The sequence below is a fragment of the Caretta caretta genome, chromosome 3, assembly GCF_965140235.1.
Source record: "Caretta caretta isolate rCarCar2 chromosome 3, rCarCar1.hap1, whole genome shotgun sequence".
NCBI classification, from domain to species: Eukaryota; Metazoa; Chordata; order Testudines; family Cheloniidae; genus Caretta; species Caretta caretta.
The window spans coordinates 148,652,178-148,671,954 of record NC_134208.1 but is presented as its reverse complement, the minus strand read 5'-3'; the positions used below and the strand labels follow the sequence as shown (position 1 = coordinate 148,671,954).

General features: G+C 39.3%; 1 protein-coding gene across 2 annotated transcripts; it reads left to right on the top strand.

Moving 5' to 3' along the window:
• Positions 1-612: 612 nt before the first annotated feature.
• Positions 613-19,169, top strand: FAM98A (family with sequence similarity 98 member A). Of its 2 annotated transcripts, XM_048843590.2 has the most exons (9): positions 622-710; positions 2,859-2,971; positions 3,843-3,991; positions 6,055-6,189; positions 7,747-7,931; positions 10,773-10,853; positions 11,703-11,819; positions 15,843-16,010; positions 17,203-19,169. In XM_048843590.2, exons 4-9 carry the CDS (start codon positions 6,108-6,110, stop codon positions 17,962-17,964), a joined length of 1,395 nt encoding a protein of 464 aa, XP_048699547.1. In that variant the 5' UTR covers positions 622-710; positions 2,859-2,971; positions 3,843-3,991; positions 6,055-6,107; the 3' UTR covers positions 17,965-19,169. The 2 variants fall into 2 exon arrangements, with proteins under 2 accessions (XP_074983109.1, XP_048699547.1); XM_075127008.1 differs by lacking the exon at positions 2,859-2,971 and having other exon boundaries at positions 613-710.
• Positions 19,170-19,777: the final 608 nt, after the last annotated feature.

The window sequence follows — 19,777 nt, the reverse complement described above, 5'->3', positions numbered from 1 at the left end:
TCCCGCTCCATGTCAACTCGTTTCTTTAACTTCACCGTCTCCGGACGGCCAGAACCCTCCACATTCCAACGTGGGTTCCACAGGAGCGGGGTCCTTCCGCTCAAGGCTGCCAGACGCTGCCTGACAAAAATATTTTTCTTCAAGGGGCCGTTTCTGCTAATAAAACAAAAAACCAGAAATTAAAAAAAAATCACCCCTCACACTGAAAGAGAAACGGAGAGTAGCGGAGACGTTAAAAGAACACAAGGTGGTGATGTGAATTAGGCACCGCGCAGGGCAGCTCCCGGTGCCGGGTGAGAGGTCAGGCCGGGGGCCTGCTCCCCTCCCCTCCCCTCCCCCCCCCCCGCTCTGACATGCCAACCCGGCAGTCGGCTTGGTAGCTGCTTGCGCAGAGTGCGTCGGGGGAGCCCGGTGGGGCAAGGGAGGGGGCGGGGAGCTGACAGGGGTGACCCCCGGCCTGGGCAGGAGCGATAGCGGAGGGCGTGGCTGAGGGGCCCGGGGTTGCCGCTGAGCGGGGTGGGGTGAGGTGGCCTCGCCCCGGGCCCGGGGCTGTAGCCGGGGCAGGGGCTGGCGCGCTGGTGACTGACTCCGCTTTGCTGTGCAGGTGCCAGCTTTCTCCCTCGCCAGGAAACAGGCCGGTGGGTGCCCGGGCGAAGGATGGAGTTCGAGCTCATGGAGAGCGACATCCTGGAGGCGCTGGAGGATCTAGGGTAGGTCTCCTTCCCCGGCCTTCCGCGGGATACACGTGTGGGACCGGCTACCCGCTCCCGGCTCGCCCAACCAGCGCTTCGCTCGGGGCGGGGGCAGGTGGACCCGTATCTGGTGGGTGACTTGGCAATTCCCGTGACGGGGATCGAGGCTGAAAACTCCTTGTGCTCGTGTGTCCATGTTAGCTCCGGGTGGCCAGTGTGACACTCGCCTATTGTTCCCTCTTCCATAGGCACACGTGAGGGGCTCCTCTAGTGGCAGAGGGAGAGGTGGGGTTTAGGGATTCAACTTCTTCAACGGAAAATCTTTGTTCTAGAAGAAACCCGACTTTGCAGGTTTTGAAATCTTTCTTACAGCAGAAAAATCCTCTCGCAGAAGTACAGCATGTCTGTTGTGTTCTCAGACTTAGTTTCCAGGGCTATTGTGTTGTGTCTGTTGATGGTTTCAGAGTAGCAGCCGTGTTAATCTGTATCCGCAAAAAGAAAAGGAGTGCTTGTGGCACCTTAGAGACTAACAAATTTATTTATGCCACAAGTCTTCCTTTTCTTTTTGTCTGTTGATGGTACTTATTTGGATTCTGTGAGTGCAGTATCTGAGAGATGGTCTACACTGGGAACTTACATTGTAATCCGTACATCTCTCAGAGGTAATGAAAAATCTACACATGTGAGAGACATAGCTATACTGACCTAACCCCTGATGTCAAATTCTTCCATCAATCTAGCTACCATGTCTAGGCCAGCTGGATTGCCTACACCAGTGGCCCCAACCTTTCTGTGGGAATAGCACATTCCTATTCCTAGAAGACTGTGGTGAGCACCAGGCACCCCGCCACCGAAATGCTGCTGAGAAGCCGCAGCGAAAAGAAGTGTCGCCACCAAAGTGCCGCCGAGAAACGGCAGTGCTTCTCAGCGGCATTTCGGCGGGCGGTTCTCTGGCGGCTGCACTCAGCAGCGGCATTTCGGTGGCGCGGTGTCATGCGGGCGCACACAACTGCCCCAAAGGGAACCATTGCGCCTGCGGGCACTGCATTGGGGACCCCTGGCCTGCACAGATGGGAGAACCCCTCCCGTCTGCGTAGGTAGTGTCGACACTGAAACATTAGTAGGAGCAGCCGCAGTGTTTTGAGTCATCACTTATCCTTGCAGCATCATTGTGTGGTGAGGGAGTACTATTATACCCATTTTACAGATGAGGGAACTAGGCACAGAGAGACTGAGATCCAAGGTCATACAGGAAGTTTATGGCAGAGCAGGGAATTGAACATTGGGTTTTCAAGTCCCAGGCTAGCACCCTGACCAATGGAGAATCTTTCCTTTCTAGTTGAATGTTTAACGAAGGATGCCTTACTACAAAGTGTTCATTAGGCACTGAAGTCAAATAGATGTTGTTAAAAACGAATAAACCAAACAGCTTTAATATGTTAAAAGTCTCTGATTAAAATTCCCTTCTGCTTTAAGTTACTCAGCTTTAATTCCCTTGTTTCTTGTGATGTCCTCACTTCATTAGTTCTTTGATCAACATATGCTTTCATGCTGACTGGGGCGGGAGAAGCAGGAGTAAAACCTTCCCTTCAGAGAAGGGAGGAAAACAAATATGTAGGCTCTGTACATTATGAAGAAGAATAAAAGGACACAAGCCCATTTTTCCTTTTTCAGGTCATCTTTATAGCACTCTGGGCCAAATTCTTTATTCAGGGTGTACATTGATTTAACTTTCAATGTCAATAGGAGATTACACAAATGTAATGGAGGGCTGAATTTCGCCCAGTGTGGCTTTGTTGATCCATCTGGACTAAACAAAAATGCTGTCAAACTGTGGATTACAAGAGGCTGCAGCAGAAAAAATACAGCAACCAGAGCAGGGACATTACTGGAGGGAAGAGGAGCAGAAGTATGTGTGTTATGGAACATGGGGAGGCACAGATTGAAGTTTCAGTCAGCAATCCATAGATTGGATTGCTAGCTAAAGAAGTGGAGCCAGGTTATGAGAGAGATGTTAGCTGGGACGGCATTTCTAGGGAAGGGGGAATTGCTAGGAGAATCAGAGAGTGGGCCTTTCTCTTGACAAACTATTTAGGCTCTAATCCTGCAAAGATTACTTGTGTGTGTAACTTTACACCCTGTGAGTAACAACCCAAATCTTTGCAGGATAAGAGCCCTCGTATGCTGGTTGAGACATCTGTCATCTTTGACATCTATCAAGAGTTGACTGCACCAATTGTCAAAGTGGACTCAGTCATTTGAAGTTTTACTTCTTCAAGGTATCAGGGTAACTTCAATTGTTTTTGAGGTTTCTTTGATCCCTTTTCAGATGGGTATATTACATCAAAACAATCTAGCACCTTTTATATTTACTAGAGTACAAGCTGTAATTTGTGCCATTACCGTGCTGGGGGAAATTGTTAGGTTTTCTGGACAAAAAAACCAAAAACCTCCGATCTTCTAAAACCAGTAAATAACTAAAATGTGTTATATTTAGAGTTGAATAAGATTCAGCTTTGACATAGTGCGTACAACTCTCATTATAAAATCGTGCCTACTTATGCCAGGCCTGAATTTGTCCCATAGGTCTCCATACAGAGACAACTTTTCACCTCTTTAATGTCCATATTAAAGTTTTTATTCAACAGAAAATTATTCCTCCTTCACTACTTATATAACATCTTTATCCAGTGTTTCTAATTTGCATTGTCTGGCAACCCAGTAAAAATATGAAAACAAATGACATTTGGGCAATTAAAAAAAAAGGCAATAGAACAGTCAGGCACTAGTTACTCAACATATTATGAAGCAATAATTCCAGAGAGGTACTTTAGAATTGCAGAAAGAATAGATCAATAAACTAATATCTATGATAGAAGTTGCACTCCATATTTCGGTAGCATTGCTCCGAATGAAAACATTTTGACTCCTGTCACATTTGTTTTACTCAAACATTTTTAATGTCCTGTTTCCCCATAGTTAAATTCATGAATTTTTATGACATTTCCCTGTATCTTCAACACTTAAAATATAATGGTGATATTCCTTACATGTGCACATAGATGTTAAAAAAAAAAAAAAAAAATCTATAGCGGAATTAAGTCATAATATAGATGCTTAATAAGTTGTGCTTTTAATTTTACTTGCCAGTTACAAAGGTCCATTGTTAGAAGATGAAGCGCTGACTCAAGCAGTCTCTGGTGGAGCCAGTTCCCCTGAATTTACCAAACTCTCTGCTTGGCTGGTATCTGAGTTAAAGCTATACTGTAAATTAGAAGAAAATGTGCAAGCTACTAACAGTAAGTAACCACAGCCCTGAGAACAAAATTGTGCAGTTAATACCCTTTTATATATGTGTGTTCTATAGATTTGGTCTGACAGTTGTTAAATCAATTGTACCACAGAGTACTGTGCGCATCCTATCAGTTTTTGGATGATTTCCACCTCATTTTTCAAGCTGACCCAGTGTGCATCCAACAGAAGCTGAATTCATTGTTGGGATGAACTTTCTACTGAAGTTATTTTTTCCTTTAACTGATTTTCACAGAGAGGAGTGTGTTCAGTTCTCGAATACCTTCTTATTTTTGGAGGAAAAAGTTTTATTTATCAAAATTTCAAAATAACTTTTTTACAACTTTTTGAGGATCTGATGTATTAAATTATATTTAAAATTCCAGAGGGGATGCTCTAATAACTAGAGATTTGCGTCAATTGCCTGTTTACTCTTGATTATCTTAAAGGGAAGACAAACAGTGAATCATGAAATGCTTTGTGGGGGAGGACTTGGAAATCTAAAATTTTTCATAATTTTTTTAACTTTAATGGGGAAAAACTAAATAAAACTTTTAAGAAAATGTTTAAACAATTTTATTGAGTTTTTAATGAGCTCTAATTCTGGCATTCTTCAGACTTATACTTTATGTATCAGAATCCATATTTTATCTTAAACAGGTATTCAACAGAATTCTGAATATTTGTGGAATTGTGTACACTTTTTAACCTATTTTTGTTACAATACCTAATCCTAATATTTTTCTTTAATTTTTCAGTTATAGACTTTTCTGTATTTTTCCATTTGTTTACTTTGTGCATTAATTTTCCCTGGTACAATTAGTTTCCCCTTTGGTTAATGAAAGCATTTAACACTTCAACACAAGAGACTTTTTTGTGTGTGTGTGTGTGTGTAAATATAAAACCACACAGATTGGCAAATGGACTCTTAATGTAAAAAGAGAATTTTAACTTGTAATCTACTCAATGTCCCTATATATCTTTTTGTTTCTCAGCGTCCTGTCTCTTTCCGTTCTTTTTCCCACTGTTCCTTTTTTCAATATTTTCCATCTCTTCTTCCTCTCTTTAGTGTGTTCTTTTCAATAATCCTTTTCTCCCTATATTTTATTCATTTTAGTGAGAATACATTACTAGTAGAGGCAGTAAAAGATCTTGCATGTTATAAGGTTCCCACTTCAGGGGCTGAATCAAAATAGAACTAAACTGGATCTTCGTGCCTGTTCCTAAATTCTCAGGAACTTGGGCAATAGATATATATCAAGGGTTTATATATTTATAGTGCTAGTAAGTGGTATCCTAATTTTGTCTGATTTGGGCTTATAATATTTTCGAGTTGATGTCTCTTTTTTAATGCCCTAATTTTAAACTTTTTTTTTCTATTCACATTTTGTACTTCACTCAGCTTGGATGATGAAAAGCTATCTTAGTTTCACTCTAGTTCTTGGGCTCTAGGACAAGAAAACACATCTTTTGTCAATCTAAATGTTGCACCTAAGCTATTTGACTTTCCCTCCTACTAAGAAAAAGCAAGTAGGTGAGGGTCATAAATGTAAACTTAAAAGGGGTAGGTTTGTGATACTCTTGACCTTTCTTACCCAGCAGTTCCTAATTATTTACTAAGAGTACTTCAGTCAAAATTGTCTAAATCTAAGATGCCTATCGCTCTGATATTTAAGTGACACTAAGATTCCACACGGATTCCAGATTGGTATCTGTGATATCATTAGTTCCAACTTCTGTACTTTATATGGCTACTAAGTGAAGAGTTCCTAGACTGGGGGAGAGAGCAAATGGAAGCATAAGTCTGCAATCACTGAGGAACTACTTGTCCTCAAATCAGTCAAGCTGAGTCCCAAGCTTTGAAAACCCAGAGGACTTCGTGGCTTTCACCCACAGCAATATTTTCATTTTGATACTCCTTTAGCATGAATAACTTTCTGCTGTAGCCACAATTTTTTTTTTTTACCAAATCACCCTGGTCTCCAAAGTTCTGTAGTTCTTAATTAATTTATGATCACAAAATCAGGAAACTAAATATTTGAACTGATTAAACAAGTTGCTTTTTTTAAAGGTCCAAATGAGGCAGAAGAGTTCCAACTTGAAGTGAGTGGGCTTCTGGGGGAAATGAACTGTCCATATGCATCACTAACATCAGGAGATGTGACAAAACGCCTTCTCAATCAGAAGAACTGCCTCCTGCTGCTCAGTAAGTTAAAGGGAACATTTTCGTAGAGGCCTGCTAATGCAAAGATTTCCGCTCCTGTTTCTTTTTATGATTCTGAAACAGAATAATGGTGGTATTGTGTTGTTTGTTTCCCATAAGGAGTGAATAATTTTTCAGTAATTCTTAAGTAGGCCAAAATCCAAAAAAAAGAATTGAAAGAGTCACATTACACTGCCACGTCTTCAAAAAATTTACCAGTCAGTATCCAGTAGAAAAGATTTGAGGGTGGGAGAGCACCTGTGAAGACCAGAGGCAATGACCTGGTGAAAAGCCTATTGCATTCCTCTCTACAAAGGTACTGGGATGAGGGAAGCATGTTGAGATTCCAGTCAGGGTAAAGACCTTGGACTTTGCTCAGAGGGTTCACTTTTTGTATCTCACTCTGACTGGTAGCTCTGTCATTAGTTTGAATCTTCTATCATGGCCTTCTACCTGACTCTTGGGATGTGGTGAATAGGTGGTGGATGGTTAAGAACTTTCCCTCTTCCACACCCCTAAAACCGATCTGAAAGCCTGACTTTTGGGGAGAGAAGGAGCCTCAGTTTTTCTGTGTCAGCCTCCTCCATAAATAGCTCCTGTATCTCTTTTTGCTGTTTGGTGTTTGAAAGCAGCATAGTAAAGTGACATTCTTGTTGACATAGAATTCCCATTGTATTTTGGAACAGAAGAACTCTAAATTACTGTTGAGATTTCTAGGTGAAATTAAAGAGAAAATGTACCATTAAATACATCACATTTTAATTCAAACTTTAAAAATTATGGGAATCACAAGCTAAGGTTACATAATCAAATCTGACATTAAACATAATGCTGAATTCTTGTACATAAGCAGACACTTCACAAGATTTTGTTCATTTGTGAGTTTTTTTGGGAGGATGGGGTGAGGTGGTAAATCCCTGATTTGCCATCTTCCTGCTGTCTTCATGTGAAAAGCTTTGCAGAGTTCTCTATAGTCCACTTCAGCATCAGTTCCTCCTTTCTTTACATAGTGTCTCCATTGCCCCCAAGAATAGCTGCGATTGTTTTAACTGTTTTCCAGCCAGCCTAGCTCCCCAGTTCCTTGGATGATCTCCTGGTTCCCCTGTGAGTCTTTCATTTATACCTCTAGCCGTCCCACTTTTTGACCCAAGACCTTAAGGAGTCCTATCAACCTGGCTGTAAATCCATGAGCTAGCCCCTTCTTGCTTTTTTCCCCATGTTCCCGATCAATATTACTCACTCTGGAAAGGCCTTGCAGGGGAAGAGCCATGCTCTGTTAGGCAGTATAATAAAATCTACTGGAGTAGGGCTTCTCAGCAGGACTGCCAGTTGCCACAGGTGCCTCCACCTTAGAGTTTCCCCTTCTCAGTGATCCCCTCAGGACCACATGCTCCTACCCAGTGATTGTTACAAATATGAGCTTTCTTTGGATTGAAAAATTACATTCTGAAATCTTTCTAAAATGCTCTGTTTGTGCCTTTATCATTTGTAAGTACTTTAATTCTCAGTAATTTTAAAATTAGATGTATCTTACTCTGAAATCTAATTTTCTTACCCCAGCATACCTCATCTCAGAACTGGAAGCTGCCAGAATGCTGTGTGTGAACACCCCTCCAAAAAAAGCACAAGAAGGAGGTGGTAGCGAGGTCTTTCAGGAGCTAAAAGGCATTTGTATTGCATTAGGCATGTCCAAGCCTCCAGCCAACATAACTATGTTCCAGTTCTTTAGTGGAATCGAAAAAAAAGTAAGATCCAAAGGAACAAAAGTACAATATTAGAGTATTATTGCTTTCATTTAAATGAGCTCCATTGCCTCTTTTGAAACTTTTCTACCATTGGGGGATTAATGTGGTTTACAGAATGTGCTATGAATCACAAAGAAATTGCAGATATTAAAAGTGAACTTAAGGGCTTCTTCGTTGTTAAGACCTGAGGTCAGGGTTCTGTGTATCTTGCTCAAAGGCTGTGGCTATCTCATTACCATGAAGGGTTCCATATTCCTTATGCAGCTGTAGGTCTCTGAGTCATTACCTGCTGCTGAGGATTCTCAGAACCACTGAACTTAGGTCTTGGCAGGTAAGTCAAGGAGAAACTTGTTTCTAATTACTACTTAGATATTTAAACAACTTTTTAAAGGGATCTGTCATCTTGAAATCTAGTCAGTTAAAATTTATATCAAGTGAACACCTACCCTAGAGTCCCCATGTCATTTTGTGTGACTTTGATTACATTTTCTTTTTTCTTTTTTTTTTAAATAAGGAATGTTCTTACTATCTGGGGGAAACAGTGAAACTGAATGTGTGGTCGAATGCACAAATTAAACTGCAGAAAAAAAGGAAAATATTTTTTCTTTGTTATAAAAATACATTTTTGTTTAAAAAAACCTTTAACTTTCTTATATTATCTGTCCCTTAAAGTTTACATAATTACTAAGGTCCCCAAACCCCCTTTTAGAAACCTTTTGTTAATCTTTTAGGAATTTCTACTTCAGCTGAGTCAAAGTTGCTAGAAATGACTCATTTGGAAGTCTTTAAAGAGAATTTGGCTTTCCAAATTGCCCTCATTTAGGAGGGGAAAGATAATGTGGACTCAGGAGATCACAGGTTTGTTCCTTGCTTTGTCATGGATTTGAGACTTCAGGAAAGTCAGTTTAAGATCTCTGTGCCTCCATTTTCCCATCTGTAAAATGGAGAAAATGCTTTATCTCACATGGATGAACTCATTAACATGGCAAAGTTTTTCTGATGAAAGGTGCTCTATAGATAATTCTTTGTATTTATATCAAAAGATTCTGATCATACAATGTAAAAATGACATACTAGAGTTCATACTTTTTCAAAATTTCATAATTAACTTCCCTATCACTTTTTTGCTTGGTTCACAATAACAGGCAATGCTAAGTCTATTAAGCTTAAAGGGATACTGTTAGTCAGTTTAGGCCCCAAAGTCATCTTGTAGTGGAAACAGACTAAAAGGCTAATGAGATGTTTCAGTGAATTTTTAAAAAACGTTAAGCAGAAACTTATTTTTCAGGGAATTTGCAGTGTTTGCAATCCAAACTTTGGAATATCTTGGTAGTAGTTAGAAACCAAAATGTGAAGCTGATTAGACACTGACTATAAACAAAATTGAAACGTAATGGTCGACTTTCATTGACACAATCTGAATGAAAGGCAAAAACTACAATATCATAAGTAGTGAAAAGTTTAGATTTGAATATACAGTGATGATAGCTGTATTTTCTTCTTTTGTGCATTCCAAAGTTTCTGCCAGCTACAGTAAACTTTGATTTCCAACGGTAATCTTGTTCATGCATATGGCAAATATGCAGCTTATTTAAATCAACCATTAGTTCTGCTGTTCTGTATGTATTGGGTTTTTTGAACTAGTAAGCAAAACAGATAGGAATTGGCGATGAGTGTAGTAATAAGTAGCACTTACAGTCATAAAGAATGATTATGAAATAGACAGGTACCTAGAATTATAAACTTGGAAACCTTTCAGTTGATATCCAGTTTTCCAGAAACTTCTTTGGAACAACAACATTTTGCAAATCAGAAAGACGTTTACATGCAATTCTGGTGGTTGTAAAGGACATGTTCTGGCAGGGACAGATATAGGTAGGAAAAGTTTTCTAAATTTTAAGAGAGGACCAGGCATACATTTACCAGTATATTGAAAAGGTGAAAACAACTTTCTTCAAATGGGTTGTGCTTCATGAAATGTACAAATTACCATCTGGTAGGAAACCATAAGCAAAGAGTTTGGGCAAAGCATCGCTTCTTTTTATGACTGTGGCTTTATCTGGGGCATGACTTGCAGAGGCACTGTTCATCTACAGTTCCCATTGATTTCAGTGGGAGCTGCAGGTATCCAGCACCTCTGGGAAACCAGGCCTTACATTTTGTAGGCTGCTGAAGAGAGTATTTGCATAAATTCAGAAACATGACTTGCAAGAGTGGAAAGAAGCAGTATCTTTGTGACTCATTGACCCACTTTTCCTCCAGTCCAAGTGTTTTATCCCATTTCTATACCTGCGTTCTTAGTAGTTTTAAGATGGGAAAGATGGAATAGTAGCTACACACAAATCATTTGATCAGCATATAATTTAAATGATCATATTGAAGAACGTATTTTTTATTACAAGAGGGGCCCGTTTTAGATCCTCCTTCCATGAAGTCTTCATATAAAATATTCTGGAATTGAGAATGCTATGAAGTAATTATATATAGGATAGTTTCTGTGTTTAAAGGGAAATAGACCTCATCAAATGTTTGATTTTCCATTTTAATCACAGATGTTTCCTATCTCTGAGGTCATAATGGAGTCTGTTGATCTTTGTATGTATTTTCTCTCCCTTATATCTAAGATTATTATATTACTTGTAACAATAAGAGTTAAGAATTTTCAGACACAAATGTGATTGGCTCTTTATACAGCACAATGTATTTTGGACAGTCCTGTATCAAAACAAAGGGCCCCCCTGTGCTTCCTATATAATACCCAGTCCCTCCCTCCCTAAATCTGATTTTTGAAAAGCCGTGTTTATGGCCACGGTAGCATGTTCACAATATATGTTATTACAGCTAAAAGAAACCTTAGCAAAGGTTCCGCCTGGCCATGTTGGAAAACCTTTACTGAAGAAACCATTGGGACCAGCTCATTGGGTAAGGAACCAAGTGTGTAAGAGACTTTTTGTCTCCCGTGTCTGGTAGCATTACCAAATACTTTGTGGTTTTTTTTGTTTGTTTTTTGTTTTTTAAAATCAGTTATCTTGAGAACAGACTCCTGGCAAAAGATAGACAAGAATTCCCTTTAGCCCTAAATGTCTGCGTTTTTGCCCTAGCAGGGACCATTGCTTGCCACCCTGAGAAGCCATAGCGTTTCCAGTGGTATCTTGTCTTTTTTTCCGATTATGAATCATAAAGGAACATCTTGTTGCTGCATGAGGCTGCCTTGTCTCTGCTGCATCATAGGCTCTAATCAAGATCCTTATACAGTATTTCAAACAATTATCCAAGTACTGCTTTTTATTCTTAGCGCCACATCTCTTGTCTTAAAGACACTTTAGTTTTGAGGAGCTGTGGACTTCAGACTCCCTAGCACTTGAGGGTATAAATCCTTGCATTTCTTTGAGTTTATACCTTGTTCATATTTTTCTCCTCCTTACTTGTTTGCTCTGGAAAATACTGGAGGAAGCAAACCAGCAGCTTAAAAAAAGTGAGATGTTTCATACCTTATGAACAACATTGAACACTGTGCCGATAGGATGCTGTACTTGGGCTGCCATGAAGAAGGTAGAGCTTTCATGGCAGTCAGGGAAGTAGTGTTAGCAGCTGGGGCTTGCATTTGAGGCCCAATTCCATGACTGGAGAATGTTTAATAGGTAGATAATTGTGTGCTAAAGTCAAATCTGTGTTTAATATCTGAATCTGTTTATACCATTGTCTATCAATCATTGTTACAATTAGAAAATAATCTAGTGTGTGTGTCACACTCATGAATCTTCATTTCAGGAAAAAATTGAAGCAATTAACCAAGCCATAGCCAATGAGTATGAAGTTCGGAGAAAACTCTTAGTGAAACGTTTGGATGTAACTGTGCAGTCGTTTGGCTGGTCAGATAGAGCTAAGGTACAAATTGCTTTCTGTAAACATGCTGAACATGCGGATCACTTATGCTTTATATAAAATATCTTTTGAAAACTGACTTTCCTTGCACTTAATGGAAAACATCCCCTGATGTAATATTTTTGGTTTATGGATTTCTGAAGAACTTTACTACAGAATAAGTTGACTACAAAATTCTGTTTTAAAACTGATGATTATTATATGATTTAGTAACTATATATGTGCATATAACTATGTATAGAGAGCAAAAAATAAAGTTAAATGGATAAATAGAAGAATAAATATTAGGGATAAGAGGGGATTGTTAGATTTTTTTCATTCACTGTCACATTAGCAATCTTACATTAGAACCAAGGAAACCAAGATTGGAATCTCTTCTTTGCATTGTTTCTGAAGAATCATGTCAGTGAATCCTGCTTCTGACCACCTCTTTACTTAGTACCAAAGTCTGTGCTGTCTGCTGAAGTGCTGACTTTTCCCCAAAATCAAGCTGCATCTGCAAGCCCAGATCCCTAGGTACATTACTGTTATGTAAGGCTGTCTTGAATGTTTCCATGCACTGCAATTTGCTCTGTCATCCTGGCTGTCAGGTAATATTTTGGTATATAATTTTGTTCTTGAATTGTACCATGGAGTGTGATGTGATTTCAACCCCTTCTGAAGTTAATTGGATATGATCATTCTGGTTTCCAAACTAACTACCTGATCTCTCCCCTATGACAAAATTCCAAATATATTGATAGCAAAAATTGGGAACGATTATTTTAAACATGACAAGCATTTAAGCATGACAAGCATTATAAATCTGGCTTCTAAAATTATCACTATTGTCTAAATAATGTCCATAATGGTGCGATTAGTTAGCACTACCACATAAATTAGGTGGCCATCAACGTAGGTGAGTTTCATAGCCAGATGATGTAAAGTCTCACATCCAATGTCTTTTGACTAAATAAGTTACTTAAAAATCAACAGCTTAAAAAATAAATTGTTCTGTATTTATCTTCTCTCTGGCTTGGGATCCTCTACCATCACACAGACGGGGCTATAGGTGTCACACAAGTGATGGAAGGCAGTGGCGATATGTCAGGTTTCATTGACAAACTTGGAAGAGCTGTTTAATACTTAGTGTTTCAACAGAAACTGAAAGCGAGCAGTGAGTTTTGGGCTGTGTTAAAAACACCTTGGGACTTGTGGCTGTGTCATGGTTTTGCAAAACCTGCCTTTTTTTCAAAAGAAGTGTCTTGCAGGGGCTCCAAGGTTTGATCAGCTGCTCAGATTTAGTTCAGGAAAAGCACAGTGTTCTTCACTGTATTTTCAGTAGAAATGTATTGAAAGAGCTGTTATGAACACAACAAGGGAGGACTAAGGACAATGTCTGGGCTGGGGAAATAGTTTGAATTGTGTGAGATTGCAATTAAACTGTGTAGGGAAAACTATATGTGCACAGTATTTAAGCACTGGCAATACGTTATATTTAAAATTTTATTTTCCTAGCAACTTTCAAAGATACGGTATTCATTTTAAAATATGAACTTTTAAAAACTTCTTTTTATAATTTCATTAAGAATCAAAGAATGCAGTAGTGGTAACTAATTGCTTAATTGTACAGATAAAAACAGTAAATAGATTTCACATTTGATGACAAATGACCTTGTTTTCTTCGCTGACTTATATTATGTCTTATGTATTAGAGATTTTTAAGGTTAAAGAAATAATTAGTGCAAGAATACTAAAATATTATGGCTGCTCTGTATATTGTATGTGTATTCACCTCAAGGTTGGCTTCATATAAGATCACAAGTGTTTGGATTGTAGGTCAAAAATGGAAAAACGTACTGTACTTCTGTTCTTTTTCCCATGCTATTCTGTTCTTTCTGTCTTTGCTTAGTGTCAGGTAATAAAGTAAGGGTGTCATTCAGTTTTGCTATCTTTATGGTAAACATTTTACCTTTAGTTGCTAATGTAAAAGTGTAAAGTTGTTTGGTTTTCGAAAAGAATATTTTACGGTGTTTTATTTGTCCCTGAGTAACCACTTTGATCTACCCACTACAGCTCTTATCATTCCTGTTTCCTGCCTTGAAGGGGAGCTATAGATGGGAAAACTAAAATTTGTTAAGTCACCCTGAAGATGTTAAAATATCAGGAGTTCAGCTGGGAGAACAGATTCTCCCATCCACCTGCCCTCACCCAGTGTTGTCCGCCCCAGACAATCCACTGTTCAGTTACACTAAATATTCAGTTACATCTCTTTATTTCTTTGCTCCACACCTTTGTTATTCCCTTACTGTCCTTTATCCCCAGTTGCATCTCTGATCCTATTCAATTTGGGCTCAGTCTTGATGATATGCTAGTCAAAGCTAGATGCAGCTAACTTGTGTTGTATCGAGCATGTTACTTGGGGCGGGGGACAGGGGACCTTGCCATAGGTACATTTGGGCAGGAGGTCAAGAGAGCAAGCTGTTAATGACAGAAGGCAATTGGGGAGGATGCAAATGGGAAAGTTAATAAGCTGGTATTTTCTCCCGACTGAACTTCTGACTGCTCAAATTCAGAGTGACTTACGTTTATTTGCCTGTAATATCTCTTCTTGAAGTAGTTTTTTAACTTTCATTACCTTGGTCAATTGTAGCTCCCCTCAAACACAGGAAACAGGAACCGCTGATGGCAGCGGAAGCAGCATGTGAGCAAGAGTGGCTTCTTAGGAAAAAAACGAGGTAAAATATTCCTCTTTTAACTAAACGTTTAAAAAAAGAAAGTTACAGCCTTGAAAATTGGCATTGTAACTCTGCAAAATGTCCATGTAAACTTACCAGCCCATGCACATCTACTTACCTGTGGACTATCATAATTGATAAAAACATGAATATTTTACTAGCCTATCAAACAATTTACTCACACCAGGCAAGGAGAAATGTGAAAGGTTGTATCATATGTAGTAACCACGCACCCTTTCAAATGGCACGCTGACACACTATTTTATGTACGATGTAAGGAAACTGGACAGTTGTGAATTTCAGTAGATTACTTGAGGACGGTGCCCAGATGGTTTTTTGACCATTCAAAGGACCCATCATCAACACATTGGTTTACTGGCTCTTTCATTCCCGCCCTCTTTGTAATATACAGAGTTTGTTACCGAGGGGAATTATATCTAGCAGTGAACAGGAAATAGGATTATAGCAGCAGTTGGGAAGAGTTAAATAGGTTCCTATTATTTAATATAACAGGTGACAGATTTAAGAAGTTAGCATATGCAAAGCAGTAAATAGCTTTAGCTAATTAAATAACGGTTAAAACTGTGAGGTGTTAAACACAATAGCCACATATTACCCCAGTGTAAAGAAATCTGATTATGGTTCAACAAACCATCCCTAAAATAAATGATCCCTTTCCTTTTTATGACCTTCTACACATTGGTATTATGTAATTAGGTGCTTTACAGACAAATGGGACATCATCTCTGCTTCAGAGAACTTACTGTGTAGGGAAGTTTATGGCTAGCATAAAACTGATTTGAGGGATGTTTTTTTTAAACATCGACTGTTTAGGAATTGTGCGTGTGCAAAAGGAAAAGGAGATGTATACAATCCGAATCAATAACTTTCATTGGCATTGTGAAGGTATTGATTAGCTGGAATTCTTTTTCTAACATAGATAACTGATAATACTGACTGCCTACTCAAGACAAATACATAAATGCAGAATAACAAAATATCTTTCTCTCTCAACAATTTTCAGCTGTAAGAAGCAAATGTGTGCAAAGTAACATTTTGGCAATCAGGTTAGAATTATCATCCTTGTGTGACTAGAGTGAAAAAATAATTTGGCTCACGCAGTCCTTATTACAGTAATCCTTAAATTCAAATAAAGTGATTCTTAGCCATTTTGATATTCCTCTTGTATTTTAATAACACAAATATATTTTTATCTAGTTCATTTATTGATCTGGATCTTTTGGCTAGACACGGTCACATACTGATTCCTTTAGCTAATTGAATCATTTGTTTTTCTTTCCTCCAACAGAGTCAAACAGAGAAACTGGCTAAAGTCTACCAACCCAAACGTGCCCTTTTAACTACCAAGTGCACTATTTCCATTGCTCACCTCTTGGCAGCTCGGCAAGATTTGTCAAAGATTATGAGGACAAGCAGTGGGTCTATCCGAGAAAAGACTGTGTGCGCCATTAATAAGGTATGTCTTCAGTGACTGCTGTGAGATGGCAAATGTAACTTCGTACTAGGCTGTGAACATTAAGTCATTTCATTTTAAAATATTAAAAAAGATTTTTGTCCCAATGAGAGAGTGAGTGTTTTAAACACCATAACATTCTGTATTTTTCATCAAAGTCAATGTAAACTGGAAAATACGTGATGAGAAAGTTATCTTCTTGCTGCTGATCCTTATGCACCAAAGCAAAGTGCGTAGTGTACTTTGAATTAGTTTGTAATTTTAGGAATTGTAACTTCTAATATTTAGGGTCAAATTCTGACACACTCGCAGTGAATAATATCATACTCCACAAGCACCCCCTTTGCTTTCAGTGTGACTCATCCTGGTGTGTTATCCTATTCTGTGTGAGTAAGGGGTTCATAATATCTCCCTTAAGATCCATGTTACAGTTACACTTCATAGTCAACCCACACAGGGAGTGAGGAAGCTACTTGTATATTTGTGGTGTTATCATTTCACTATCAGGGTTGCAGGTGCTGCTATTGCTCTGATGTCATTAACATCACATCTAGAATAAAGAATGCAATCATTTAATTGAATGGATTTTAATTAGACGGGGTATAACTCTGTTTGCAAAATCAGTGTTTTGCTATTTAGATTCTCGTATGAGTTCTGATTAGATTACATTTATATAGTCAAGGTGCATATTTTTGTAAGAGCAAGTGTTGCCGTGGAAAGAATATTGCATAAATTAAGGAATTACACACATGCTCCTCCAAATCCCGTTATTCCCCTGAGAATTCAGGCTAATCAGACTGACTTGTACCCTGAACTTGAGTCTTATTAGCATTACACTATAGTGTATCTGTTCTTCAAAAGTTAACATGAAACGTCACCCACAAAGAATTAAAGAAAGTTTCTGTATTTCAGTAGTACTCAGTGACTGCAGTCAGGATTGGGTTTTGTTGTACTGAACTCTGTACAAACATAAAAACGGTCCCTACCCCAAAAAACTTGCATCTTGTGCCTATTTAGGCGTCAGCAAGGAGGTACAGAAGCCAAAAGGAAAGAAATGGGCCGACAAGGATGATAGTAATAGGAACACAAGGTTGCATATACTATTCACTAGGAACATAAGATTTGCCATACTGGATCAGACTGGTGATTGCATGATATTAGAACTCCTTAAACAATCTTTTTCTTACCTTTACAGGTATTAATGGGCAGAGTACCTGATAGAGGGGGCAGACCAAATGAAATTGAGCCTCCACCTCCTGAGATGCCACCATGGCAGAAAAGACAAGATGGTCCTCCACAGCAAAGTGGAGGCAGAGGAGGAAGAGGTGGCTATGAATCATCATATGGAGGAAGAGGTGGTTATGAACAAGGGGGTCATGACAGAGGAGGGCGAGGAGGTTATGATTCTTCATATGGAGGACGAGGAGGTCATGAACAAGGGGGTCATGAACGAGGCGGTCGAGGAGGAGGACGGGGTGGTTATGACCATGGAAACAGAGGGGGAGGAAGAGGAAACAAGCACCAAGGAGGCTGGACAGATGGCGGAGGAGGAGGCTATCAGGACAGCAACTACAGAGATAGCAACTACAGAGATGCAGGTTTTCAAACAGGTGGTTACCATGGTGGCGGTGGTGGCTACCAAGGAGGCGGCTATGGAGGCTATCAATCGTCTTCATACACAGGAAGTGGATACCAGGGTGGTGGCGGCAGCAGCGGTGGTTACCAGCAAGACAACAGATACCAAGATGGTGGGCACCATGGTGATCGAGGTGGTGGGCGTGGAGGAGGGAGAGGTGGCCGTGGAGGCCGCGGTGGCCGTGGAGGCCCAGGAGGAGGCTGGGGAGGCAGAGGTGGACAGAACTTTAATCAAGGAGGGCAGTTTGAGCAGCACTTCCAGCATGGAGGCTATCAGTATAATCAGTCTGGATTTGGACAAGGAAGACACTTTACTAGCTGAGGCTGCTAAATCTTACACTTCAGCAGAGCTCAAGTAATAGAAACCTAGTGTCAGAGGCCTGATCTATTGCTTCTTGAATTAGTAAAAGACCATATGTGGTGGCAAGGCCCTGTCTGGGTGAGAGGTCTTGCTTCAAGCAAGCTGTAGGTTCCCATACAACTCTGATTTTCTTTTTGTTGTTTGACTGAAATAAATAAATTGCCACTCTTCACTGGGATTAACCAAACCTTAAACCAACAGCTTAGTTTTTTAGATGGAATCCCTTTGATCAAATCATTTTGTTCTGAAATTATTACCCTGCTGTGATTGACTTCCATTCTGGGGGTATATATGCTGACGCTAGGAATGCTTTTCTGATCAAACTTGTAATACACACACACAACATTGAAAACTAATTAAATTATCGTTTATATGTTCTGCATTTCTCTTTTTAAATATTCTTTAGGTGTATATGCTCCAAACACAGTTTTGAGTATTGCTTTTGATTTGCTGCCCTGTCATCTTAATCAAGAAAAGGTTTCTTGCTCATGCTCTCACATACCTACTTTCAAACTGCTTTCTAACTCTCAGGTCTCTTGTATCTATTATATGAGCTCTACTGCAGATACCACATTCAGTAGCCTTATCTTCCACTAATTGAAAATTGTATCTCCTGCTCAACTCTGGAGATCTCGCCTGCGGCCAGAATCTGCGAAGATCATTTTAAAACCAAGCTAAGTTGTGAACCGATAGTGTATGTAGGGCTGTAGTAAAGTATAGCAATTCAAACTGACCTGCATCCATCCAAAACAAGTTGCTCCTCTTACAAACCTAATTTTTACTTGAAATCAGCTAGAAGGAACAGCAAACTGAAATTTGTTTTATGCACGAGTTAATACCACTGGCTCAGCAAATTCAGGGCAATTTGTTTTGGGGGTTGTCTTTTTTTTTCTTTTTTTCTTTCTTTTTTTTTTTTTTTTTTTTGAAGAAATGCACTACGGCCTGGAAAGACTAATTCCTGCCTGGAGGAAGCCCTTTTACTATTGCTGCAGAAAATGAAGCCTGGCTGAGTTTGATGTCTTGACATTTTTTTCCTTTACTGAAAGCCACATAATGCTTCTTGCTGGGATTTTGTGTACATAAACATTGTCAAGCTGTGAAAGAAAATGGCTGAAGGTGTGCTGTTGTATAAAAGGTGAGCAATAAAAGTATCTGTATGTTCTCCAGTTTGTTTGCTTTTCTTTAAATCATGGGAAGGTCTAAAAGAATCGTGCACTAGCAGGAAATGTATAGAGGTTCCTGGCCAGCTATTTTAAGCATGGGATGGGATGAATTCTGCATCTCTTGATGTTTTCAAACCAAGACTGGTAGGATGCCTTTCTGGAAGACATGCTTTAGTCAGACACAAGTCTGGACTTAATACAGGGGTAACTGGCTGAAATTCTATCGCCTGTGTTATATGGGAGCTCACACTAGATTAACCTATGAATAAATGTGCTCATTTTATTTTACATCGTTATCTATTGTTGATCATAAGTTATAGCACCTGAATGCAGCAATTCACAGCATAATAGAATATAGCTGGACAAATAGTATTAATAGTCACTCACTATACTAATCAGAAGACAGAGCCAGAAGAAATTCAAATTATTCTCTGGCCACTAGGTGTTGCTATTGATATACAAGTGAAGGTCACTTCAGAAGCACCAATAAAAATATATAGGAATCTAGGTCAATGTCCATTCTGTTCTCATTTAACCTATGGTCTATGTCCAAATAGCTTGATGGAGGAAAATGCTTATTAGAGTAGATGGGAGCTTGCACAAGCCCTTTT

Bases quoted from the DNA above. Each gene is read 5' to 3' on its own strand.
- FAM98A (XM_075127008.1), top strand. From the start codon at position 658: ATGGAGTTCGAGCTCATGGAGAGCGACATCCTGGAGGCGCTGGAGGAT. The intron at 6,190-7,746 runs GTAAGTTAAAGG...TTCTTACCCCAG, and splicing joins GAACTGCCTCCTGCTGCTCA to CATACCTCATCTCAGAACTG. The intron at 7,932-10,772 runs GTAAGATCCAAA...ATGTTATTACAG, and splicing joins TTAGTGGAATCGAAAAAAAA to CTAAAAGAAACCTTAGCAAA.